Source organism: Manis pentadactyla, chromosome 14 (genome assembly GCF_030020395.1).
Source record: "Manis pentadactyla isolate mManPen7 chromosome 14, mManPen7.hap1, whole genome shotgun sequence".
Taxonomy (NCBI): domain Eukaryota; kingdom Metazoa; phylum Chordata; class Mammalia; order Pholidota; family Manidae; genus Manis; species Manis pentadactyla.
In genome coordinates, this window is record NC_080032.1 from 7,876,192 (window position 1) to 7,898,834 (window position 22,643).

At 36.1% G+C, this 22,643-nt stretch overlaps 1 protein-coding gene across 13 annotated transcripts in view; it reads right to left on the bottom strand.

Annotated features, from left to right (window-relative positions):
* MTMR3 (myotubularin related protein 3) overlaps positions 1-22,643 on the bottom strand; it is a 144,709-nt gene that overhangs the window by 53,376 nt on the left and 68,690 nt on the right. For 10 of the 13 annotated variants that reach the window (XM_036908825.2, XM_036908822.2, XM_036908819.2 and 7 more), the window contains 2 exons: positions 14,207-14,259; positions 10,587-10,670 (listed from right to left, as the gene is read on the bottom strand). In XM_036908825.2, coding sequence (XP_036764720.2) covers positions 10,587-10,589 — 3 coding nt within the window. In that variant the 5' untranslated portion in view covers positions 10,590-10,670; positions 14,207-14,259. Of the gene's footprint in view, positions 1-10,586; positions 10,671-14,206; positions 14,260-17,614; positions 17,710-22,643 lie in introns of all 13 variants that reach the window. The other 3 variants (XM_057492274.1, XM_057492272.1, XM_036908816.2) reach the window with 2 other exon arrangements.

The following is a 22,643-nucleotide window of genomic DNA, read 5'->3' on the forward strand; positions in this document are numbered from 1 at the left end:
GTCTCAAGATAAAGCACTATGCAACTGTTTCAGTTACAAGACAAATTAGCTACTTTTTTCATTAAATATCTATTTTAATTGAAAGAACAAAGAACATGCAAACCATGATAATTCAGACTTAAGCATTTGGCAGATTTTTTCTCCAAATGACATTATTAGTTGCCAATCATAATGCTTTTTGTGAAAATCAGAATTTTGGAAAAGCTATCATCTGCTACCATAAATTTCACAGCTGCCCAATACTTAAAGGCTTTTCTGATGAGAGCACTGGTCATACTACCAAATGTGATTTTTAAAAGAAATTGTATAGTGAAATATGCCTACATTCAGAAGATCTGCATTACTCAATGAACAATTTATTTTCAAAACGACCAATGCATGATGTTACAAAAATCATGTACGGATAAGAACCATTTAAAGAGCAAGACAGATCCAATTGCTTTAACAGAATACATGAAGTTCACTGATATGGATTCAGATTCCACACACTGGAACTAACCTTTAAAGAACTTCCCTGTCAAGTTTTGGTGTAGGGTAACAAGAATACACATAATTAACAGGAAAAACTATCAAAATACTCTTTCCTTTTCTAATTACATACTGTGTGAAGCTGGATTTACTCCAGATATTTCAAACAACACATTTTAACAAATTGAAAGCAATAGATATAAGATTATCCAGCTATTATCTATTAAGTCAAACATTACAGATCTGTAAAGATGTAAAATAAGGTCACTTTATTTTGGGATGAGGAAAGTTACTTTTCATCAAAATTGTTACTTACATTAACATTTATTTGGGTTGTTATTGTTACCTTTAAATGAATTTATGAACATTTTAAAGATTTCTCAGCTTTAATTTCTAACATAGTAAATATAGACATATCCAACATAAACAAAAGCTCTTTGGGGTCCTCAGTAAGTTAAGAATATAAAAACAGGTCCACAAACCAAAGAATTTGAGAACTGCTGCTCTACTATATTCCAAAACTAAATACAGATTAAAACTTTCATCTGAAAGCAGGCCTTCTCTAAAACCACTCTCCTGGTGCTGATCTACAACACTAACAGCCATATGGAGACTTGAATAACATTCACCCATCTCCGACCCCATAAAACAAGCATTTCTGCTACTAGCAAGGCTGGACCCATTCTATCCCCTCTTAAGGGGCAGAAGACTTTTTTTTTTTTTCACTCAAGTTGTGTTTAATGATGAGCCAGCTGACAGGGTATCCTGTTATCCTCCTTGACATATTCATGCTGATATCTCCTCTTATTGCCCATGTGAGTATATATATTTTTTCTTTTTGGTATCATTAATAAACAATTACATGAGGAACATTGTGGTTACCAGATTCCCCTCATTACCAAGTCCCCACCACATACCCCATTACAGTCACTGTCCATCAGTGTAGTAAGATGCTATAGAGTCACTACTTGTCTTCTCTGTACTATACTGCCTTCCCCGTGCACCCCCTACATTATGTGTGCTAATTGTAATGCCCCTTATTCTCCTTATCCCACCCTTCCCACCCGTCCTCCCCAGTCCCTTTTCCTTTGTTAACTGTTAGTCCATTCTTGGGTTCTGTGAGTCTGCTGCTCTTTTTGTTCCTTCAGTTTTTGCTCTGTTCTTATACTCCACAGATGAGTGAAATCATTTCGTATTTGTCTTTCTCCGCCTGGCTTATTTCACTGAGCATAATACCCTCTAGCTCCATCCATGTTGTTGCAAATGGTAGGATTTGTTTTCTTCTTATGGCTGAATAATATCCCATTGTGTATATGTACCACCTCTTCTTTACCCATTCATCTACTGATGGACACTTAGGTTGCTTCCATTTCTTGGCTATTGTAAACAGTGCTGCGATAAACATAGGGGTGCATATGTCTTTTTCAAACTGGGCTCCTGAAATTCTTAGCATAAATTTCTAGGAGTGGAATTCCTGGGTCAAATGGTATTTCTATTTTGAGTATTTTGAGGAACCTCCATATTGCTTGCCACAATGGCTGAACTAATTTACATTCCCACCAGCAGTGAGGGAGGGTTCCCCTTTCTCCACATCCTTGCCAACATTTGTTGTTGTTTGTCTTTTGGATGGTGGCCATCCTTACTAGTGTGAGGTGATATCTCATTGAGATTTTAATTTGCATTTCTCTGATGATTAGCAATGTGAAGCATCTTTTCATGTGTCTGTTGGCCATCTGAATTTCTTCTCTGCAGAAGTGTCTGTTCAGCTACTCTGCCCATTTTTTAATTGGATTATTTGCTTTTTGTTTGTTGAGGTACATGAGCTCTTTATATATTTTAGATGTCAATCCCTTATCAGATATGTCATTTATGAATATATTCTCCCATATTGTAGGATGCCTTTTTGTTCTACTGATGGTGTCCTTTGCTGTACAGATGCTTTTCAGCTTGATATAGTCCCACTTGTTCATTTTTGCTTTTGTTTCCCTTGCCCAGGGAGATATGTTCATGAAGAAGTTGCTCATGTTTATGTCCAAGGGATTTTTGCCTATGTTTTTTTCTAAGAGTTTTATGGTTTCATGAGTTACATTCAGGTCTTTGATCCACTTTGAGTTTACTTTTGTGTATGGGGTTAGACAGTAATCCAGTTTCATTCTCTTACATGTAGCTGTTCAGCTTTAGCAACACCAGCTGTTGAAGAGGCTGTCATTTCCCCACTGTATATCCATGGCTCCTTTATCATATATTAATTGACCATATATGCTTGGGTTAATAACTGGACTCTCTATTCTGTTCCACTGGTCTATGGGTCTGTTCTTGTGTCAGTACCAAATTGTCTTAATTACTGTGGCATTTTAGTAGAGCTTGAAGTTGAGAAGCGAAATCCCCCCGGCTTTATTCTTCCTTCTCAGGATTGCTTTGGCTATTCGGGGTCTTTTGTGGTACCATATGAATTTTAGAACTATTTGTCCCAGTTCATTGAAGAATGCTGTCAGTGTTTTGATAGGGATTGCACTGAATCTGTAGATTGCTTTAGGCAGGATGGCCATTTTGACAATATTAATTCTTCCTAGCCAAGAGCATGGGATGAATTTCCATTTATCAGTGTCCCCTTTAATTTCTCTCATGAGTGTCTTGTAGTTTTCAGGGTATAGGTCTTTCACTTCCTTGGTTAGGTTTATTCCTAGGTATTTTATTATTTTTGATACAATTGTGAATGGAATTGTTTTCCTGATTTCTCTTTCTGCTAGTTCATCGTTAGTATATAGGAATGCAACAGATTTCTGTGTATTAATTTTGTATCCTGTAACTTTGCTGAATTCAGATATTAGTTCTAGTAGTTTTGGAGTGGAGTCTTTACGGTTTTTTAAGTACAATATCATGTCATCTGCAAACAGGGACAGTTTGACTTTTTCCTTACCAATCTGGGTGACTTTTATTTCTTTGTGTTGTCAGATTGCCGTGGTTAGGACCTCCAGTACTATGTTGAATAAAAGTGGGGAGAGTGGGCATCCTTGTCTTTTTCCTGATTTTAGAGGAAAAGTTTTCTGCTTCTTGTTATTAAGTATGATGTTGGCTGTGGGTTTGTCATATATGGCCTTTATTATGTTGAGGTACTTGCCCTCTATAACCATTTTCTTGAGAGTTTTTATCATGAATGGATGTAGGGCAGGAGCTTTTTATTAAAGAGTTTGATATTGAAAATTTAGAAAGAAATTAGTGGCTTCAAATTCTAAAAATCAAACTTTTAACAACTTTATAAGTGATTCATGAAATGCTACAAAAATGTCTAAAACTTCCATCATTAAACACACTTACTATGTTTGAAAACACACGTTAATAATGTCACTTTACTAGGATTGCTAGGTATTCACCATGACTGTCAAGAAATTATGGCTGATAATCAAGCAATTTTACAAGCATAGTCTAAAAATCTATTTACTTTCTTACAGAAAAAAAAAAAAGAGAGTTGGAGTACTTTAGAAGGTTGATATGACATGGAGCCTCTGAAAATATAATGACCTAGAGTATACAAGGTTTGTAAAATGGCTCCATTCCTATAAACAGGAAAATAATTTGTCAGATGAAGAGTTTTGTGTCAATCTGTTCCATTTTATCGCTTTCCACTCATTTCCTCTGAGGTCAATGATTGGGTAAGAGAGTAATAAGGGACACAGTCACATTTGAAAGGAACTCATTTTTCTATAAATGTTAGTTTTTTCTTTTTAACCCATTCTATTTTCCATTCTTAAGAGGCAGCTCTTGACTCAACACTGACTAGTTATACTTAGAACTAAAGAGAAGAGATATGAAGAAATCTTGAATTTAGGAAGATTTCTTACATAAATCAATAGGGGATAGTTAAGAAATGCTACGAAACATAAGGGGGAAAGCTTTTTATGTTAAAAAGAAATTACATAAAAAATACACTGTAAAAACATCTTCTGAGTGCCATATTAACTTTTAAAATCACATAAATATTTAAGGCCCAAATATTTATTCTCTTCAGAAGCATTTTATAAAGGTATCCATTATTTCTTTAAATTGATTCCCTGACCTAGTTTTTTACTGAGCTTTAAAGAGCACAGCATTGAAATAATGTAGCAGGCTAAAAACAAACCAAAACTAGAGAAGCCATTGCCAATTTATCTGGCTGGCATAGTCACTTGAGCACTAATGCAGGCCAGTGTATATAACTGAAGTAGCTTCTGAAAATGGAATGAATGATTTTCAACGAACCGAAGTAGCTTCTGAAAATGGAATGAATGATTTTCAACGTAAGAACTGTGAATTAGGCTAGCAAGACAAGATCATGAAGTAGAATTTTTTTATAGTCAAAAGAAATGTTCTTTTTAAATACTGCCTCAGTTTACCTTGCCTAGTAAGGCTTCATAATTAATTTCTCTCTCTTGTACATAAAAATGCACTTAATCCCCAAGAACTTAGGACAAACTACTCATTGACTTTCTGGAATAATGGTGATTTAAAAAACATTACTTGGCTAATAAATTGAGTTAAGTGCCTAATTTATTGCAGTTTCTGATTTTCATTGGTAAAAAAGGAGGCCAAAGTTGAGACTGTCTACAGAGTAAGGAGGTGGAAGGAAGCAAAAAGAAAGGAAGAAAATAACCTGACAAGTGTTGGCCTAATAAGAGATTTGGAAACAAATTTCTCTTAATTAGAATTAGAGAGAATGTATGGTAAATTTCCTGGTCTTTCGAAGGAACACATGGCATTATGGAGTCTGGCACTTCTCAGTCTCCACCAGCTCATAAGGTCAGTGTGGTCACCTACAAAACCTCGAAAAGGGACCACTCACTACAGTTCTGGACTAGTTTCTGCTATTAGCTAAACTATGTAGGTAAGAGAGATGACATCAGAGAATTCAACATTAGATATAAATATCTAAAGAAGTTGGGACGCAGAGACTGCTGACAAGTCAAAAAGCCTAAATATTTTCATATTCAGTGTTCCAGGACTAAAAACTGTTTACTCTTTTTTTTTTTTTTTACAGTCAATTGATTTTTTTTTTTTTTTTAGATAATTATTTTTTATTGAAGGGTAGTTGACACACAGTATTACATTACATTAGTTTCAGGTGTACAACACAGTGATTCAACATTTATATACATGATAATTCTAAGTACCAGCTATCACCATACCAAGTTGTTACAATATTTTGACTATATTCCTTATGCTATACATTACATCCCGGTTGCTTATTTATTTTACAATTGGAAGTGTGTACTTTTTCTTGGTTGTTGTTGTTAGGGCATCTCTCATATTTATTGATCAAATGGTTGTTAACAACAATAAAATTCTGTATAGGGGAGTCAATGCTCAATGCACAATCATTAATCCACCCCAAGCCTAATTTTCATCAGTCTCCAATCTTCTGAAGCATAACGAACAAGTTCTTACATGGAGAACAAATTCTTACATAGTGACTAAGTTACATGGTGAACAGTACAAGGGCAGTCATCACAGAAACTTTTAGTTTTGCTCATGCATTATGAACTATAAACAGTCAGTTCAAATATGAATACACATTTGATTTTTATACTTGATTTATATGTGGATACCACATTTCTCTCTTTATTATTTTTAATAAAATGCTGAAGTGGTAGGTAGATACAACATAAAGGTAGAAAACATAGTTTAGTGTTGTAAGAGAGCAAATGTAGATGATCAGGTGTGTGCCCGTAGACTATGTGTTAATCCAAGCTAGACAAGGGCAATAAAACATCCACGTATGCAGAAGATTTCTCTCAGAACAGGGAGGGTGAGGTTCTAAGCCTCACCTCTGTTGATCCCCAATTTCTCACCTGATGACCCCCCTGCGACTGTGCCTGTCTTAGGTTGTTCCTCCCTTGAGGAATCTTACCCGTCTCTGGCTAACCAGTCATCTTCCGGGGCCATACAGGGAAATGTTAAGTTGGTAAGTGAGAGAGAAGCCTTATTGTTTGAAATGGTTAGCTTTTTATTTCTTTGCATATTTATGCCCTGTGGCTTCTATGCCCAGCATTTGTCTTGAGGTATCTTTACCACTTGGAGGAGTTATGATACTCGGTAAATTTGATATGAGGCACGAATTCTATTTAAGAATTCGTTGTAATTAGGAAGGAAGAAGAAAAGCTATAGAAGTAGCAGGCGGGAGAAAACATGGGAAGATTGATTATTTCTTTGACATATCTTCTTGTAGAGTAACTTCAGCATGTATAGATTTTAAGCTACTACTTAAATTGCACACACACATTAACATAATAGGAGTATAGTTACATAACCAAAGCATACCTGTAATTACCAGCCATCTCCAGTGAAACCAAGAAAACCAGTTAGGCACCCTAGGCATTTGTGAAAACTTATCAATGATATGATGGTTATTATCTAACTGAATTTGAATAGTTTGAGAAAAATCAGACAAATTAAAACAACCCATTCCTGGGCACTGTTCACATCCCATATGTTCTTTTAACAGTAAATAGTCTGTAGTTGTAAGATTTTGGAGCGCTACAATTTGCACTTCTCCTAATTCTTGGTTGAGTTCCAACAGTATAGATCCAGTCAAATTTGTTGTTTTACTGTATGCACAGGCCAGCTTAGATATCTCCTTCATTCCCATGGCAAGTCCAGGAGCTGGTGGGATGAGTGCATCTACAGCTGTAGCAGTGCGTGGATCTTTGTTGGGGTTTTTTGATGATCATCTTCTGGCATGAGTCTTCCCGAGAGTGCTGATGTTGGAAGTTCTCTTTCATATCGTTTCTTAGTTCATTTTCGGGGTAGCCAAATTAGGCTTTGATCCTCTGTATAAACACAAACAGACCCTTTGCCTACACTTTTATATGTCCTTTATATCATTGTGTAGAACTCATTAGAGGTCACCACATAGGAACTGCATTTTTTTTTTTTAATCATTAATCTACACTTACATGACGAATACTTACGAATACTTTGTTTACTAGGCTCTCCCCTATACCAGGTCCCCCCTATATACTCCTTTACAGTCACTGTCCATCAGCGTAGCAACCTGTTGTAGAATCACTACTTGTCTTCTCTGTGTTGTACAGCCCTCCCCTTTCTCCCACCCCGCTATGGATGCTAATCTTAATACCCCCCTACTTCTCCCCCCCTTATCCCTCCCTACCCACCCATCCTCCCCAGTCCCTTTCCCTTTGGTACCTGTTAGTCCATTCTTGAGTTCTGTGATTCTGCTGCTGTTTTGTTCCTTCAGTTTTTCCTTTGTTCTTATATTCCACAGATGAGTGAAATCATTTGGTATTTCTCTTTCTCTGCTTGGCTTGTTTCACTGAGCAAAATACCCTCCAGCTCCATCCATGTTGCTGCAAATGGTTGGATTTGCCCTTTTCTTATGGCTGAGTAGTATTCCATTGTGTATATGTACCACATCTTCTTTATCCATTCATCTATCGATGGACATTTAGGTTGCTTCCAATTCTTGGCTATTGTAAATAGTGCTGCGATAAACACAGGGGTGCACTGATCTTTCTCATACTTGATTGCTGCATTCTTAGGGTAAATTCCTAGGAGTGCAATTCCTGGGTCAAATGGTAAGTCTGTTTTGAGCATTTTGATGTACCTCCATACTGCTTTCCACAATGGTTGAACAAGTTTACATTCCCACCAGCAGTGTAGGAGGGTTCCCCTTTCTCCACAGCCTCGCCAACATTTGTTGTTGTTTGTCTTTTGGATGGCAGCCATCCTTACTGGTGTGAGGTGATACCTCATTGTAGTTTTAATTTGCATTTCTCTGATAATTAGCGATGTGGAGCATCTTTTCATGTGTCTGTTGGCCATCTGTATTTCTTTTTTGGAGAACCGTCAAAACTGTTTACTCTTAAGAGTGGAATCTGTATAAAAATACTTGGGACTGATAATTAGTTTCACTTTACATTTTGCCATTTGTTAATTTCAGTCACTATTCTTGAGACTGGTATCGAAAGCCATAAAAAATACAATTTCCTTTGATACAATGCTTGGGATCTGTTTCCAAATAATCCAAAGAAGTGGGAGAGGAGTCAGAAGAAATAAGTATGGCCATAATCTGATGATTACTGCAGCTGATTGATGTATAAAAATACTTGGGACTGATAATTAGTTTCACTTTACATTTTGCCATTTGTTAATTTCAGTCACTATTCTTGAGACTGGTATCGAAAGCCATAAAAAATACAATTTCCTTTGATACAATGCTTGGGATCTGTTTCCAAATAATCCAAAGAAGTGGGAGAGGAGTCAGAAGAAATAAGTATGGCCATAATCTGATGATTACTGCAGCTGATTGATGTATATATAAGGGTTCATAATACTATTCTTCATATAGGCTTGAGATTGTCCATATTAAAATAAAACATTTTACTAATGCTTTTAACCTCCCCAAAAAAGACAAACTCCAATCTCATTTAAGAGCCTTTAGTAGTGTAAGAGATAGTACAGAGGAGTACATTGAATAAAGGAAACCAATAAAAACAGAATTCAGTGCTCCTGAATTCTCTATACAGAAAATAAGGATTAAGGACATATAACCTAAATGCTAAAATAGCAGGGTATATTAATTAATATTAATCAAATCAATGGTTCAACAACTTGCAAAACATTATATAGCTTAGTAAAATAAACACCAAGAATCTAATGAATCAACATGGGAATATGCCTAATTTGGTGAAATTAGTAAAAGAGAAAATTATGTTTTAGTTCCGACTACGTAAAATATACATATGGACATGGACTAATCAAAAAAGAATACAACCATGGGTTTTGATGGTAGAATTGTAAATGAACATTTGTAAAAACTTCCTATAATGGTTTATGAGAAATTTTTAAAAAGAGAGACATGGCCATACTGCTCCGTAACTATCTCACACAGAAGCATCTTCATAGTGTGCCAGGGAGACTGCCTGCAGGGCACCATGAACACCCCGCAGCACCAGGATGAGGACCATACTGGGTGAGCCATGTGCTATATGATGAAGGATAACCCCTCAGTACAGAACAAGAACAGAGATACTTTCATAAGTCTGTCATTTGCTATTAATTAGCATTGGTTTACATATCACATAAATATTAGGCAAATACTTAATTCATTAAAAACTTTGTGGGAAACCAGTAAGATAAAATATAGTCTAGAGAAATAATACTCAAAGTTCATCAATGTTCGGGTATAGGATGCATCAGAAAGTTGTTACGCCCACAAACCAAGAAAAAATGGGCCCAGCTTTAAATGAGAGCAGTTACCTTTTTCTCCTTTCAATATGGCATTACTGCACAACTAGCTTTTCTGTTTTGTTTTAGTTTGTTTTTAATTTTGAAAAGCATTTTCTACGACCATGTCCTTAATGAAGCTTGAAATTAACATGGAGTTTTCAATAGCTTCTTTGTGCCCAGCATGAACAGTTTGGATCTAGGAAACATCACAAGGTAGAAGCAGGGCAATATTACAAAGAACCACTTCTTTTTTTAAGCCTTGAAGCACTGTTTACATATTCTTACGATTGATAGAAATGTAGCTGGCTCATTGCTCCATCTACTCTTCCTCTACTGGGCCCTAAATGGCCCACAAGTCACTGAAATGTCCCTTAAATGCTCTTTTTAGTCCAAGATGTAGGTGGGGGCATCCAGAGCTGCTTCACCTTCTTTGGGATAAAAATACTGCCTTAAAGAGACAGAATGGAGAGGTAGGGAAGAGTTTCTATCCAGAAAGGTAAATTCATAAGGAGTTATGTGTATGACCATATCATAATTCTCCACACACTAACACTCACATACACGTTTTCACTACATCTTGCTACCTAGAAAAGGATTAAGGAACCTGGCGTCCAAGAACTATGGGTTTAATCTTCAATCCACTTACTACATGACTGTAAAGTAGAAGACAATGCCTAAGTCATGGAATTAAAGTTAACAGAAATTAAACGGTTCTAATACACTAGAATACTCAATCACTATTACTACTAAGTAAACAATAAAAGAAGAGAGTTCTGGGAAAGGAAAAATGAAATGATCTCTTCCAAAAACAATGTTTAATTATGGACTTAGTAGTGTTCATTTAATTGTCAGAATGTAATTCAATTCCATTTTTCTTGTTAATTCCTTGTACTTACCATGACAGGAGGCCCAGATTAGGAGGAGAGATCCTCGTCCCTTCTTCAACGTCTGGCAAGGCTTTTCTTTCCTTTTTGTTTGATCTTTAAGAAGGAAAAAGAAAGAAGAGATATAATTGGCATTTCCCCCCACACTTGGCCATACCCTAATTAAATTAACCATATCTACATATATCTAAAGACCTGATAAGAGTCAGCCAAAAAAAAAAAAGCTGAATGCCCCCCACCCAATCCCCACTAGTGAAATCCAAACTCCACAATGCCTTTGTGAAAATCCTCCTGGTCTTAACCTCTTTGGGCAAAAAAGTAGCAAAGGCCCACATTCCAATGTTGATAGTGACACAAAAAAAGGTTATAAACCTTGGATGAAAATAAAGCAATAATAATGATTAAAAGCAACCTGCAAATATAAAAACAATTTCTGTTACACAATGTTTTCGTAGTTACTTCAAAATTCAAAATGGATCTATCTATGGGAATTAAACTGGCTTAGTAAACAAAATACGAAAACAATACTTTACTGCCACAATATTCTATGCTCATCTGAAAACTCACATTAAAAAAAAGACAAATACTAATAGATGATACAATATGGATGAACTCTGGAAACATTATCCTAAGTGAAAAAAGCCAGACACAAAAGACCACATACAGTATGATTCCATTTATATGAAATGTCTAGAATAGGTAAATCCATAGAGACAGAAAGTAGATTAGTGATTGTCTGGGGACAGGTTGAGGAAGCAATAGGGAGTAACTGCTCATAGACACAGGGTATCTTTGAGGGGTGATGGAAATGTTCTGCAATTGGATAATGGTGTTTAGCACATTAGTATGCATCTGAATCATGCCTGTACATATATGTAAAAAGACTGTGTACTTTAAAAGTATCAGTTTTATGTGATGTGAATTAGAGCTCAGTAAGAAAAAAATTTTTTTGATGTAGAAAAGTATGACTAGAATCAAAGGCTTCATAGAACACTGAAAATAATTCTACTGAAAAAAAGTTACATGTACTTTAAAAGTATCAGTTTTATGTGATGTGAATTAGAACTCAGTAAGAAAAAAATTTTTTAATGTAGAAGAGTATGACTAGAATCAAAGGCTTCATAGAACACTGAAAATAATTTTACTGAAAAAAAGTTATGGGAACAATCCAGAGACAATGAGTTTTCTAAGCATCTAGATCATTGTCTCTAAAGACTAATTCTAAATCCCACTTCAATTTGATAGTTTTGATGTTCTGTAATTTAGAAAGTTAAAATAAAAATACACATAAGCATTATTTGTATTAATTCTGAATCATGCCTGTACATATACGTAAAAATGATACAACCACTGTTAACACCGGGCACCCCTCTAAGGAAGAAAAGTGGGAGTAGGGGTAGGGACTTTGTTTTTAAATTTATATTATTACTTTACATTATAATTAGACAAACTTTTCTACAAAGAAGTTTCTTAAAAAGAAACTAAAAAGAAAATACTGCATAAAAGGTTTCCACTTAACATAAGACACAGTGTGATGATCATGACCCCAATCAAAAAAAAAGACAATCAAGGATGTAGACCAAGTGCTTTGAGGACAGATGAGATTTGAGTCCTGAGTCTGCCATAAACTATGACCTGGAGGGCAAGTCATACTATCTCTCTGAGTTTCTGTTTCTTCAAACAGCTACATCAGAGAATTGTGAGGATTAAGAGATAACGACATAGCTAACACTTGGTATAGTTATTGACATTTAGAAATAACACTCATTAAATCATTAAGGAAGATGTTCCATTACACACAAAGAATGTAGAGAGGACAATTTCCATAAATGTCCTTTTAATATATATACAGATGTGTACACATGCATGTGTGCACACATACAGTTACTTATTTTTTCTGAACCACTTAAAAAAGACTGTATACAAATGGCTCTTTACTACTTCTGAAGAACAAAAGTAATCTCTTACACAGCCACAGGACATTTAACACTGATAGAGTACTTCCACCTACCTTCCATATTCCAATTTGACAATTACATCTATATACTTTACAGCATTTTCCATTTTAATAGATCCAGTCTAGTATCACATATTTAACCTGTCATATCTCTTTTAATCTGGGGCTCTTATCACATAAATTCAAATAATGCTTCCTGGTATCAAAATTAGTTTAATAATGTCACATCTTTCCCTACAAACCTAGACCAAGTATATAAGAATGTAGCATATTTTCATTCTATTTTACAAATATAAGTTGCAGGTGCTTTATCTAAAGTTAAAAAATAACATTTACTAAATATAATATTACTATGGCAATGTAAAAATTAAGCACTGCACAGCCAGGTAACACATTAGGACATTTCCTTCTCTAAGGGTCTAATATATGACCCACTGGGCCAGATGAAAGATAAGATTCTTCTTCCAAGCATTGGTCACTGACTTCATTGGTCTCATTCTTTCATCTTGAAAAGAGATTTTCAAAATGATTTCCCTTTTCTTAATATCTGTAGAATTTGGCAGTTGGGATCTGCAGGCTTCTCTGGGCTCCATCATCAGCATAACACCACTGATGTGACATTTGAGATATCTTTATAGAAGTAAAATATAATTTAATCTTCCTACTGAACATTTTAGCTCACCTTTCAGGCACCTGTGAAGGAGAAACTACTTAATTTCTTACTCAGTAACTAAAACTTATACTTGCAAAAAATAAGTGAGATTCTGAGCAACAAGGACATAGATTATATATACTATATAAATCCTTCACTGTACAGCAAGGAAAAAATAATACTCTGAATCAACAAGATTATAACCAACTCCTACTAAAACCACAGAATCTATCCTCCCTTATTCTTACCAAGAATAAAATAAATAAATAAAATCCTAATTAAAATGAAATTACAGTGAGAAGACAATGGTATCCCTGGACCCAGTGAATGTTTTTGTGAATTGAAAATTCAAATATGAGGATAGCTTTCACCTTCAAGGTGTTCAAGATCCTGTGGGGGTGATAAACATAACTAACAAGGCATAGTATGATAACTGATGTAGAAATGTAACTCCATGGAGATGCAAAGGACACAAATGGATTCTGACCTGGGCATTCAAGGAAGGCTCTGTGGAACACTCGAGCTTTTCAATAGTTTAACCCGCCAGATTCTAAGCTATTGAGACAAAGGAGGAAGAGGAGAGGCACAAGCAAAGAATGCAACTCAGAAAAAGCCTATCAGAGTATTTGAGGCTAAGTAGGTCAGGGTGGCTATAGAAGAAAGTGTTCTAGGTGGATGGGGAAACGACTAGTTGCAGGACATGAGTTTTAAGCATAGCTGTGAAGAGCCTAAAATGCCATGATGAAGGAGCTTGTCTGTGTTATATAGATATATTTAAGAAAACTCAAAATAAGAATCCAGTTTCAATTTTAAAAGAACTCCACATTGTTAAGGATTGTCTATTTTAAACAAAAAATTAAGGCTACAATCCATTTAATCTCAACTTAAATACAAGTTTCCAGGCACAGTGTATTGTATTATGTCTCAAGTATTTGTGGACAAAGTAATGTGGCTTGAGTCCTGGTGGAAAAAAAAAGAAAGAGTTGCTAGGGGTAGGTGGGGGTAAGGGAGGGACAAACTTACCAAAAGAAGTTTGTCCCAAGAACTTTTTCTACTAGAAGGTTTCACAAGAAAATCTGCAAAAGAAAAACCAGTAGTTTTACAATGACAAATGTCCTAAGAATCAAGCCACTTATATCTCCCCACAAGACTTCCCTCTACAAGTTAGAATGCCATGACAATACATTATTTCTTAAATATATTTTTCACAATGTGGACTATTTAGTCAACCATAGATTTCAGGATGTTTAATTGCACAAAATCAGCCCAGTTGGACTTCAGCATGTCTTTAGAAACTGCAGAACTGTACAGACAGAACTTTTCAGGATCCCAGAGATATTCCTAATTAAGGGTTTTTGCACAAGCATCATTTTTTATGGCTTCTCAGGTAAACCTTTGCCACTACAAGACCCAGTACTTTAAAAACCTAAGACCACAGGAGGCTTGGACTTGGTAGTTTAAGGTGTTTTGTACAAATAACTGGCTTCTACCAAGGGATCATTTATGTGTAAGAAAAAAATGGGGGTGGGGAGGTAGGGAGCATAGTCTAAACATAAAAAATTCCTGACACAACTAGGCAACAATCAGTGGGGGGAGGAGGGATCCCAAGGGTGTAAATTCAAGAGACAGGCCAAGTCTAGGGGTAAGAATGAATTGATGGTGCTAGATTTAATTCAAGGAAACCACTATACTATGTAAGAATCTGACATGTTTTAGAAATTTCTTGATAATTTATTCTGTCAAAGATATGAGAAGTCCATCAATACAGAAATGTTTATGTAAAGTTTCCAGATGGACCAAACAACAGGTAGATTCAACAAAAACATTCAGGGAGGTCCACTTCAATGCTGGCAACATCTCTTCTTCCCAATAACCACAATGAAACATCTACTTGGTTGGACACAAGTATGTCATTGTGAAACATTACCAACAAAATAAACTGCCCATGCTTCCTAGGACTATTTGCCAGATAAAGGCCATGTAGAAGGTAAGTCTGAAAGCAGCTCTCTGGTACCACAAGCTACCTTCCTATGATACCAACAAGTATCACATGATACCAGTCATGTACACCTCAGACACTAAGAGCAGTTAAGTTTCACCGACCTTGAACATTCATGTATTTGAGAAGGCAGAATGTAATGTGGTCATACTGAATCTAAGCAGTTACCTCAGGTGTCTAATTACAAGAGATTCTTAAGCATTTTCTGTACTAATGAAGAGACAGCCAGCACAGGGGTTAACTATGATCACCCATAAGAGCCATCCAAGGGGGGTTAAAAATAAATCTTTCTAAGTGACTGAAATAAGAGGTAGAGTTTTTATAATCACACATTATACTATGGATAGGATTTTATCAATTTTAAGAGAAAACCCTAAATAGAGTTTTTAAAAAAATCTGTATGCCTGAATATTAAATACTATAATACTGGATATCACTGTGCAGCTACCCTGAAGAGGGAAACCTCACACAATACATTAAAAGTCTCTTTCTGGAAGATAATGAGGTAATGACTAAGAGGAAGGGTATGGAGGCCCTGAGGAGGGGACACTTACATGGAATAGAGTATGGTCGAAGCACACCAATTTGGACCATCTATGTAATAAAAGCATCCAAGCCACAAAAACTAATCTAATCAGACTGAACCAAATTCATTAGGAAGAATGAAGAGACTAATTTTAAAGGAATCTTATTTTCACCATATGTGAAAGAAATGGCTTTTCTTGCATATGCATTGCATATTAAGAAATATATTCATAGCAAAACTTCAATGTGGAGGCATTATAAAATAATTCAGAGGTGTTAAATTTTAAGAAGTGGCTTTACAACTGCGACTACTTGGGGGAAGTTTTTCAGCTTCTTAGTGTTTCCTTATTTATGCCTGATAGTTTTTCAGGTATTTGATGGATGGATATGACCTTCCCAAACTAGAGTTCTGTGGCATGTTGGGTAAGATTATTCCATGTTGGGGAGATGACTTAATCGTTAGCATTAACCAAAATCCAAGCATTTATCTGCTGAGTAAAACTATCACGGGTCAGTCTTACTCCCTGAACAGGAGCCCAAATTTCAGGTTTTCTAAGAACTTTTGCTGCTGAAGTCAATTATAAATGAAAACAGAAACAAGGGAGAGGTCAAAAAGCATGGCTGCCTTCACCTATCATGACAAGTTCACTGTGGTGTAGATTTATTTGACAAATATTTTGAGGTAACAGGCACTATTCTGGGCCCTGGGGATGCAGCAGTTAATACAAAATTCCCACTCATAAGAAGCTGCAATACTATGTCAACTGTCATATTCCCAGATGGCTGAATTGCCCTCACTGTGACTTTTCCCCCTAGTTATGAGGACCATGCTTTGAAAAAGATAGAAAGACACAGCAAATACAAAACAGTCAGTGTCCTGGCTCAGTGAGTTCTCCAAATAAAGCCCCTTCGTGTCATTTCTAATACCTCTTTTGGAAACACTAAGTGCTGTCTGTGAGTTTTCAGGGATCCAATGCACATTTGTGATCAGCATACTGCATTCCTCTGCCAGCTGTAGGGCACAGATAAGCAGCCTAAGTATTATCATTTCCTCAGCAAAAAACAACCATCCTCTCCTTGAAAAACAAAAATCAAGCAAGTTGTCGGAAACTATAAACTGAACTCTATGTTATAATCACATTTCTGTATCAAAAAGCGTTTAAATTAAATGGTAATGAGTCTCTTGAACCAGCAACACTGTGGATAATGTTCACTGTAACAAGAAAAGACTCAACAGATAATGACCAAAGATCAACCTTGTATAATTCTGCGACTTCATTAGTGATACAGAGGGTGCTTCATTTTTTATTGGAGAGGGCAGCGGTGGTTAACTATAGAAATTCTGAATACATTCCTCAAAAGAGGCTCTGCAATAGACAACAGACAATTTCAAACAGCTAGTTAGAGGTCAGTACTTAGGATCATCTGCCTTCACTTAAATGGCTGAAATACTGACAACTGCTTTTCCAAATGTGGACCCAAAAATGTATGGAGTCAAAAACAAAGTAATTGTGCTCTAACACTTTTAGGTATGAAGATCTGGTTGCACTGCAGATATACATTACTGCTTGTCATACTCAAGAAGGCAAAGAAAGCCCTGATCATGTTCTCAGAAAGATTAACTGATCAAACCACCTTTGGCAACTTAGGTTTGTACCTTTTAAAAATCACTTATTTTAGAAGTATTTTCCTTTTAAATAATCCTTGTACAAGGCATATGAAGGAGGAAAAGTATAAATCATACATGATGTCTTGGTGAAGAAATTTTCTGATGGTGACCAGAAAAGATTAAAAACCCAAGATCATACAAAATCTGCTTAAAAAGAGTTAAAAATTAAATAACTTTAATAAATATTTTATATTCTGACTTGCTCTTTATAATCACTTCTATATATATATTTATTTACACATTCAGATGTATTAAGTCAATGGGATTGTAAGGAATTTCCAGGAATCATTTGTTATGTTATTTTCTGACTCCATGTTCTTCATGAAAAATCACCTGAAATTAAGAACTTTAAATTTAATTTTATATGGCAGCATTTAAGTTCACCATCTTAAATGAGGAAATGTTCCCTATTGCCCAAGAAAGATTAAACTCCTATAATTTAACAGAAAACAAAAGAAATAACTTAAGTTTTGGTTATTAAAAAAGAAGATAGAAAGTTCAGTCATTCAAATCAGTAAAAATTAATTGAATTAAAAGCCAAGCAAGATTTTATCTAAGTGCCAGAGGTAGTTCAATATTTATAATTGCTATGGAAAGATCAGAAAGACTAGCTCCAGTGTTGGAAAAATGCTTCCTGACTTTTGTTTCTTTGACTAGTTCCAATGTCTACCTTTGGGAAATTAACAGTGAATTCCTGCACACTCATGTCCTGCTACCTGCTCTCAGTTAACCTCTGGTAAAGAAAAAAGTAATTCTGTTTCCCCCATACCTGTTTTCTCTCCTGCCCTGCCCCAAATCAGGGTTTTCATTGGCAATGCATAAGTCAAAAACAATTTTTTTTAATTCTTACTCCAGAAATGTCATTAGGAAACTTCATTTTTCCTAATGATAATCTTGTAATGACTTCTGCCCTCTTAACACATCATACCACTCTCTCTCAACACTGCAATCTCTCAGATTGCAGACTCTGTCCCTGACTCCTACTGTTCAAAGAATAAAATTTTTGCTACATTTTCTTGGCCAAAAAAAACACCTAAATGTCCAATCCCTATGAAGATGAGCAGTTTTACAATATGTTCTCAGAAAGTTTTTAAGGTTTAAATTATGCTCTTATTTATGTACATAATATAAAAAGAAAACTAGCCAATGAGACAGCGAAACCAAAAAAGTATGTTTTTTAATAAAAACAACTAAAGGACTAGGCAAAATTAAACATTCCAATGTCATTTTGACACCTGTAAATGTGCACTTACTCTGATTTGCTTTGCTTCTGGACCCTACCGTAAAAGGATACAGAATCTCCAAACTCCACCATTTTTATACCAGCTCCCCCTAACTCGCCCACCTCACAGCTGCATAAGAGGTTTTTCTAGAAAGACAACTTAATCTGAAGGTCACTTTACCATAAGAACTCAAGAGTATGGCCGTGCATAAATGAGCATGATTTTCCTATTTTGCTCAGGTACTAGTGAGACAGGGACCATGGGGTGTAGTCAGAGCAGGGTGAGGGCCTCCAGAAAAGGCAAGGCAGGATATTCACAGTCAGAGTGATGCTGGAGTTCCTGTTTGCAGAGTTGAAGAATGAATTTCACAAACACCCAAGGTAGGAGAGCCAGGGAGAAGCTTTTATTTAGAGATACAGTGAGAGAATAGAGTTCCTGGCTCACACCTGGAGGGGACAAGAGAGTCCCTAGTGGTGCGTTGTCTAGGGGTTTTATAGGTAGTTGAGGATTTTTGCAAACCAGATAAAGGCTTAGGGGTGTGGACTTGTTAAATGGCCCCTAAATATTTAGAATTAACTTAACACAAGAAACTTCCTGCTCTGATGATTTCTCCCTGAGATACCAGCTTCTTGGTCTGGGAGCATATCAAACAAGGCCTCCTGCCCAGCCCCTAAGGTGGGCTGAGGTATTGTTTGCTAAAGAGTAAATTAAGAATCTTACTTCTTAAACTTCCTGGGTATTAAAATGCAATCTTATCTTTAAGGTGGAATCCTCCCTGCTTTTAACTATGTTTGTTTATGGCTGAGCCTGCATGCTAGATTAGTTGCCCAGTTTGCAAATTACCTCATCAGGTCTGAAGGAGGAAAGACAGCACGTAGGCCTGGGCCTTTAAGCATGCTAAAGTGAATCTTACATGATTACAAATGATTAGCATAATAAAAACTTGTGCTACCAGAGAAGACAAGTAGTGATTCTACAGCATCTTACTATACTGATGGACAGTGACTGTAATGGGGTATGTATATTTATCCCATTGTGGGGACTTGATAATGGGGGGAATCTAGTAACCACAATATTGTTCATGTAAGTGTATATTAATGATAACAAAAAAAACCAAAACAAAACAAAACTTGTGCTGCTCTTCTTTATCTGGGGAATATTAATTGATCTCACTGAAGAATGATTCTAGAGCTTAATGTTTAACACAAGAGTTTTGGTGGGGGCATTTCCTTGCATGTACTTACGCTGCTCTGACTGTAAATATCTTGCCTTGCTTTTTCCGGAGGCCCTCACCCTACTCTGACTACACCCCACGGTCCCTGTCTCAAGAGCAATGTAACTACATGCAAGGAAACCCCCTACCAAAACTCTGTGTTAAACATTAAGCTCTAGAGCCATTCTTTAGTAAGATCAGTTAATATTCCCCAAATAAAAAAAGAGTAGCACGTTTTTATTATGCTAATCATTTGTAATCATGTGTAAGATTCACTTTAGCATGCTTAAAGGCCCAGGCCTATGTGCTGCCTTTCCTCCTTCAGACCTGATAGAGGTGATTTGCAAACTGGGCAACTAATCTAGCATGCAGGCCCAGCCATAACCAACACAGTAAAAGGCAGGAAGGATTCCACCTTAAAGATAAGATTGTATTTTAATACCCAAGAAGTTAAGAAGTAAGTTTCTTACTCTTTAGCAAACAATACCTCAGCTCACTTTGGGGGCTGGGCAAGCAGCCTTGTTTGATATGCTCCCAGACCAAGAAGCTGGTATCTCAGGGAGAAATCATCAGAGCAGGAAGTTGCTTGTGTTCATTCTAAATATTCAGGGACCACTTAACAAGTCCACACTCCTAAGCTTTTTTTCACATTCCCAAAAATCCTCAACTACCTATAAAACCCCTAGACAACGCACCACCATGGGCTCTCTTGTCCCCGCCAGGAGCTCTGTCCTCTCCCTGACTCTCCTACCTTGGGTGTTTGCTAAATTCGTTCTTCAACTCCGCAACAAGAACCCTGGCATCATTAGGGATGTTCAACACCAATTCTAGGAAAAACTAGGAACTACACTTTAAAAAAACAGCAGTATCCCAAACCCAGCTAATCTGTATATTCTTATTAGTATATTAATATTACATTAAGAATATTAATATTCCTCTCCCCATCAGTAAACAGATTCTCCAAAGTTCTAGTTTCCTCCATTCACTTTTTTTTTATCATTAATCTACAATTACATGAAGAACATTATGTTTACTAGGCTCTCCCCTTCACCAAGTCCCCCCCACAAACCCCATTACAGTCACTGTCCATCAGCGTAGTAAGATGTTGCAGAATCACTATTTGTCTTCTCTGTTGCACAGCCCTTCCCTTTCCCCCATCCCCCACATTATACATGCTAATCTTAATACCCCCTTTCTTCTTCCCCGCCCTTATCCCTCCCTACCCTCCCATTCTCCCCAGTCCCTTTCCCTTTGGTAATTGTTAGTCCCTTGGGTTCTGTGACTCTGCTGTTTTGTTCCTTCAGTTTTTCTTTGTTCTTATACTCCACATATGAGTGAAATCATTTGGTATTTGTCTTTCTCCGCTTGGTTTATTTCACTGAGCATAATACCCTCTAGCTGCATCCTCCTCCACTCACCTTTATGCAGAGTAATAGGTATCAAAATGGACAAGAACCAGACATCTGAATGAAAATGCAAATCCTACTTTAAGTAGCACACAATTTAAACAAGAGGAAAAACATAGACTTGAAATTTTAACTACTGTCATCACAATTAAAAAGTGCCCAACTTCAGCTAGCCAATAGGTACATAATAGGGAAGAGAGACAAAACTCAAACAGTGAAGGCCATGCGCAATGAAAAGAATCTACTATTCTACTGGCCTAGTTAAAATGTAGATTCTGGCAATTAGGTAGGAGGCTACTCCTATTTTTTTCAAACAAGTCAATAAAAACCCAAACAACCTCTAACAACCACACATTACAAGGTGGGCTCTGTTTAAAATGGTGAGCTCAAATACCTACTCTTTCAAAGCAGTTCTCCTCAACTACTGAGTAGCCAAAGGACCAGAAATTCTTGACCAGAACACCAGCTTCTTAAAGAATCCTTTTAAGACTATACAATTCAACAGATTCCCAGAAAAAGGCCCACCCTTTTAAGCTAGTAATATTTATCTCATGTAAACAGAGGGAAACATGTGACTGCCATCCAAATATATATATATATATATACAGGAAGAAAAGGAACTATTTCAGCTCACATCAAAAGCAGAATTCATCAACATACTTTACTTAACAAAAGGAGGGCAAAAGTACTAATCAGGGATAGTAAGAAATAAGCTATTAAGTAAAAAGATTTCTCCTTTTTTGTTTTTATATAACTCCACTTAAATTAACTCAGAAAAACTCGAGTCATAGGTTCACACAAATGAAATCAAAGTTTGAATATAAAAAATTCTTAAGCTATCATTTTGTTTAACCCATTAATTGGAAAAAGGGGGGGGCTTTTTAAAAAATCATACCAGCTAAACTTATAATCATACTAAACATTAAAATATTGGTAAAATATTCTCTAAAATAAGATGAACAACTTACCATACAGCCTATATAAAGCTAAACAAACTAAGGAGTATTCCAAGTGTATTGTTTCTATATCACCAGCTTATGTGCTATTCAATTCAGCATGAAGAAAAAAAAAAAAACAATCCACACAGACAAGTAATTAGCATTCTCAAATTTCTAATGGTCATGTGAACATAACTATAAAGAATAATATCACACCTCTAAGGTCAATCTCAGCCACTCATGTTTCTTGCACTTTTCAGTATGAAAAAAGTTTGTCAAAGGAACTAATGTCTGAAAGAGGAGGAAGGAATACTAATGAGTTTATCCAAGCTCCGTGGTAAACATCAAGCCTATGACTGGACACATTCTGTACTACTTGTTTCTAGTCAGGACACTTATATATCCCAAAATGCAAAGAAATACAAAGACCCTGGAAAGAACTTACACTTGTTTCTTTCTATTGGTTTACACCCTCAACATCTAACCT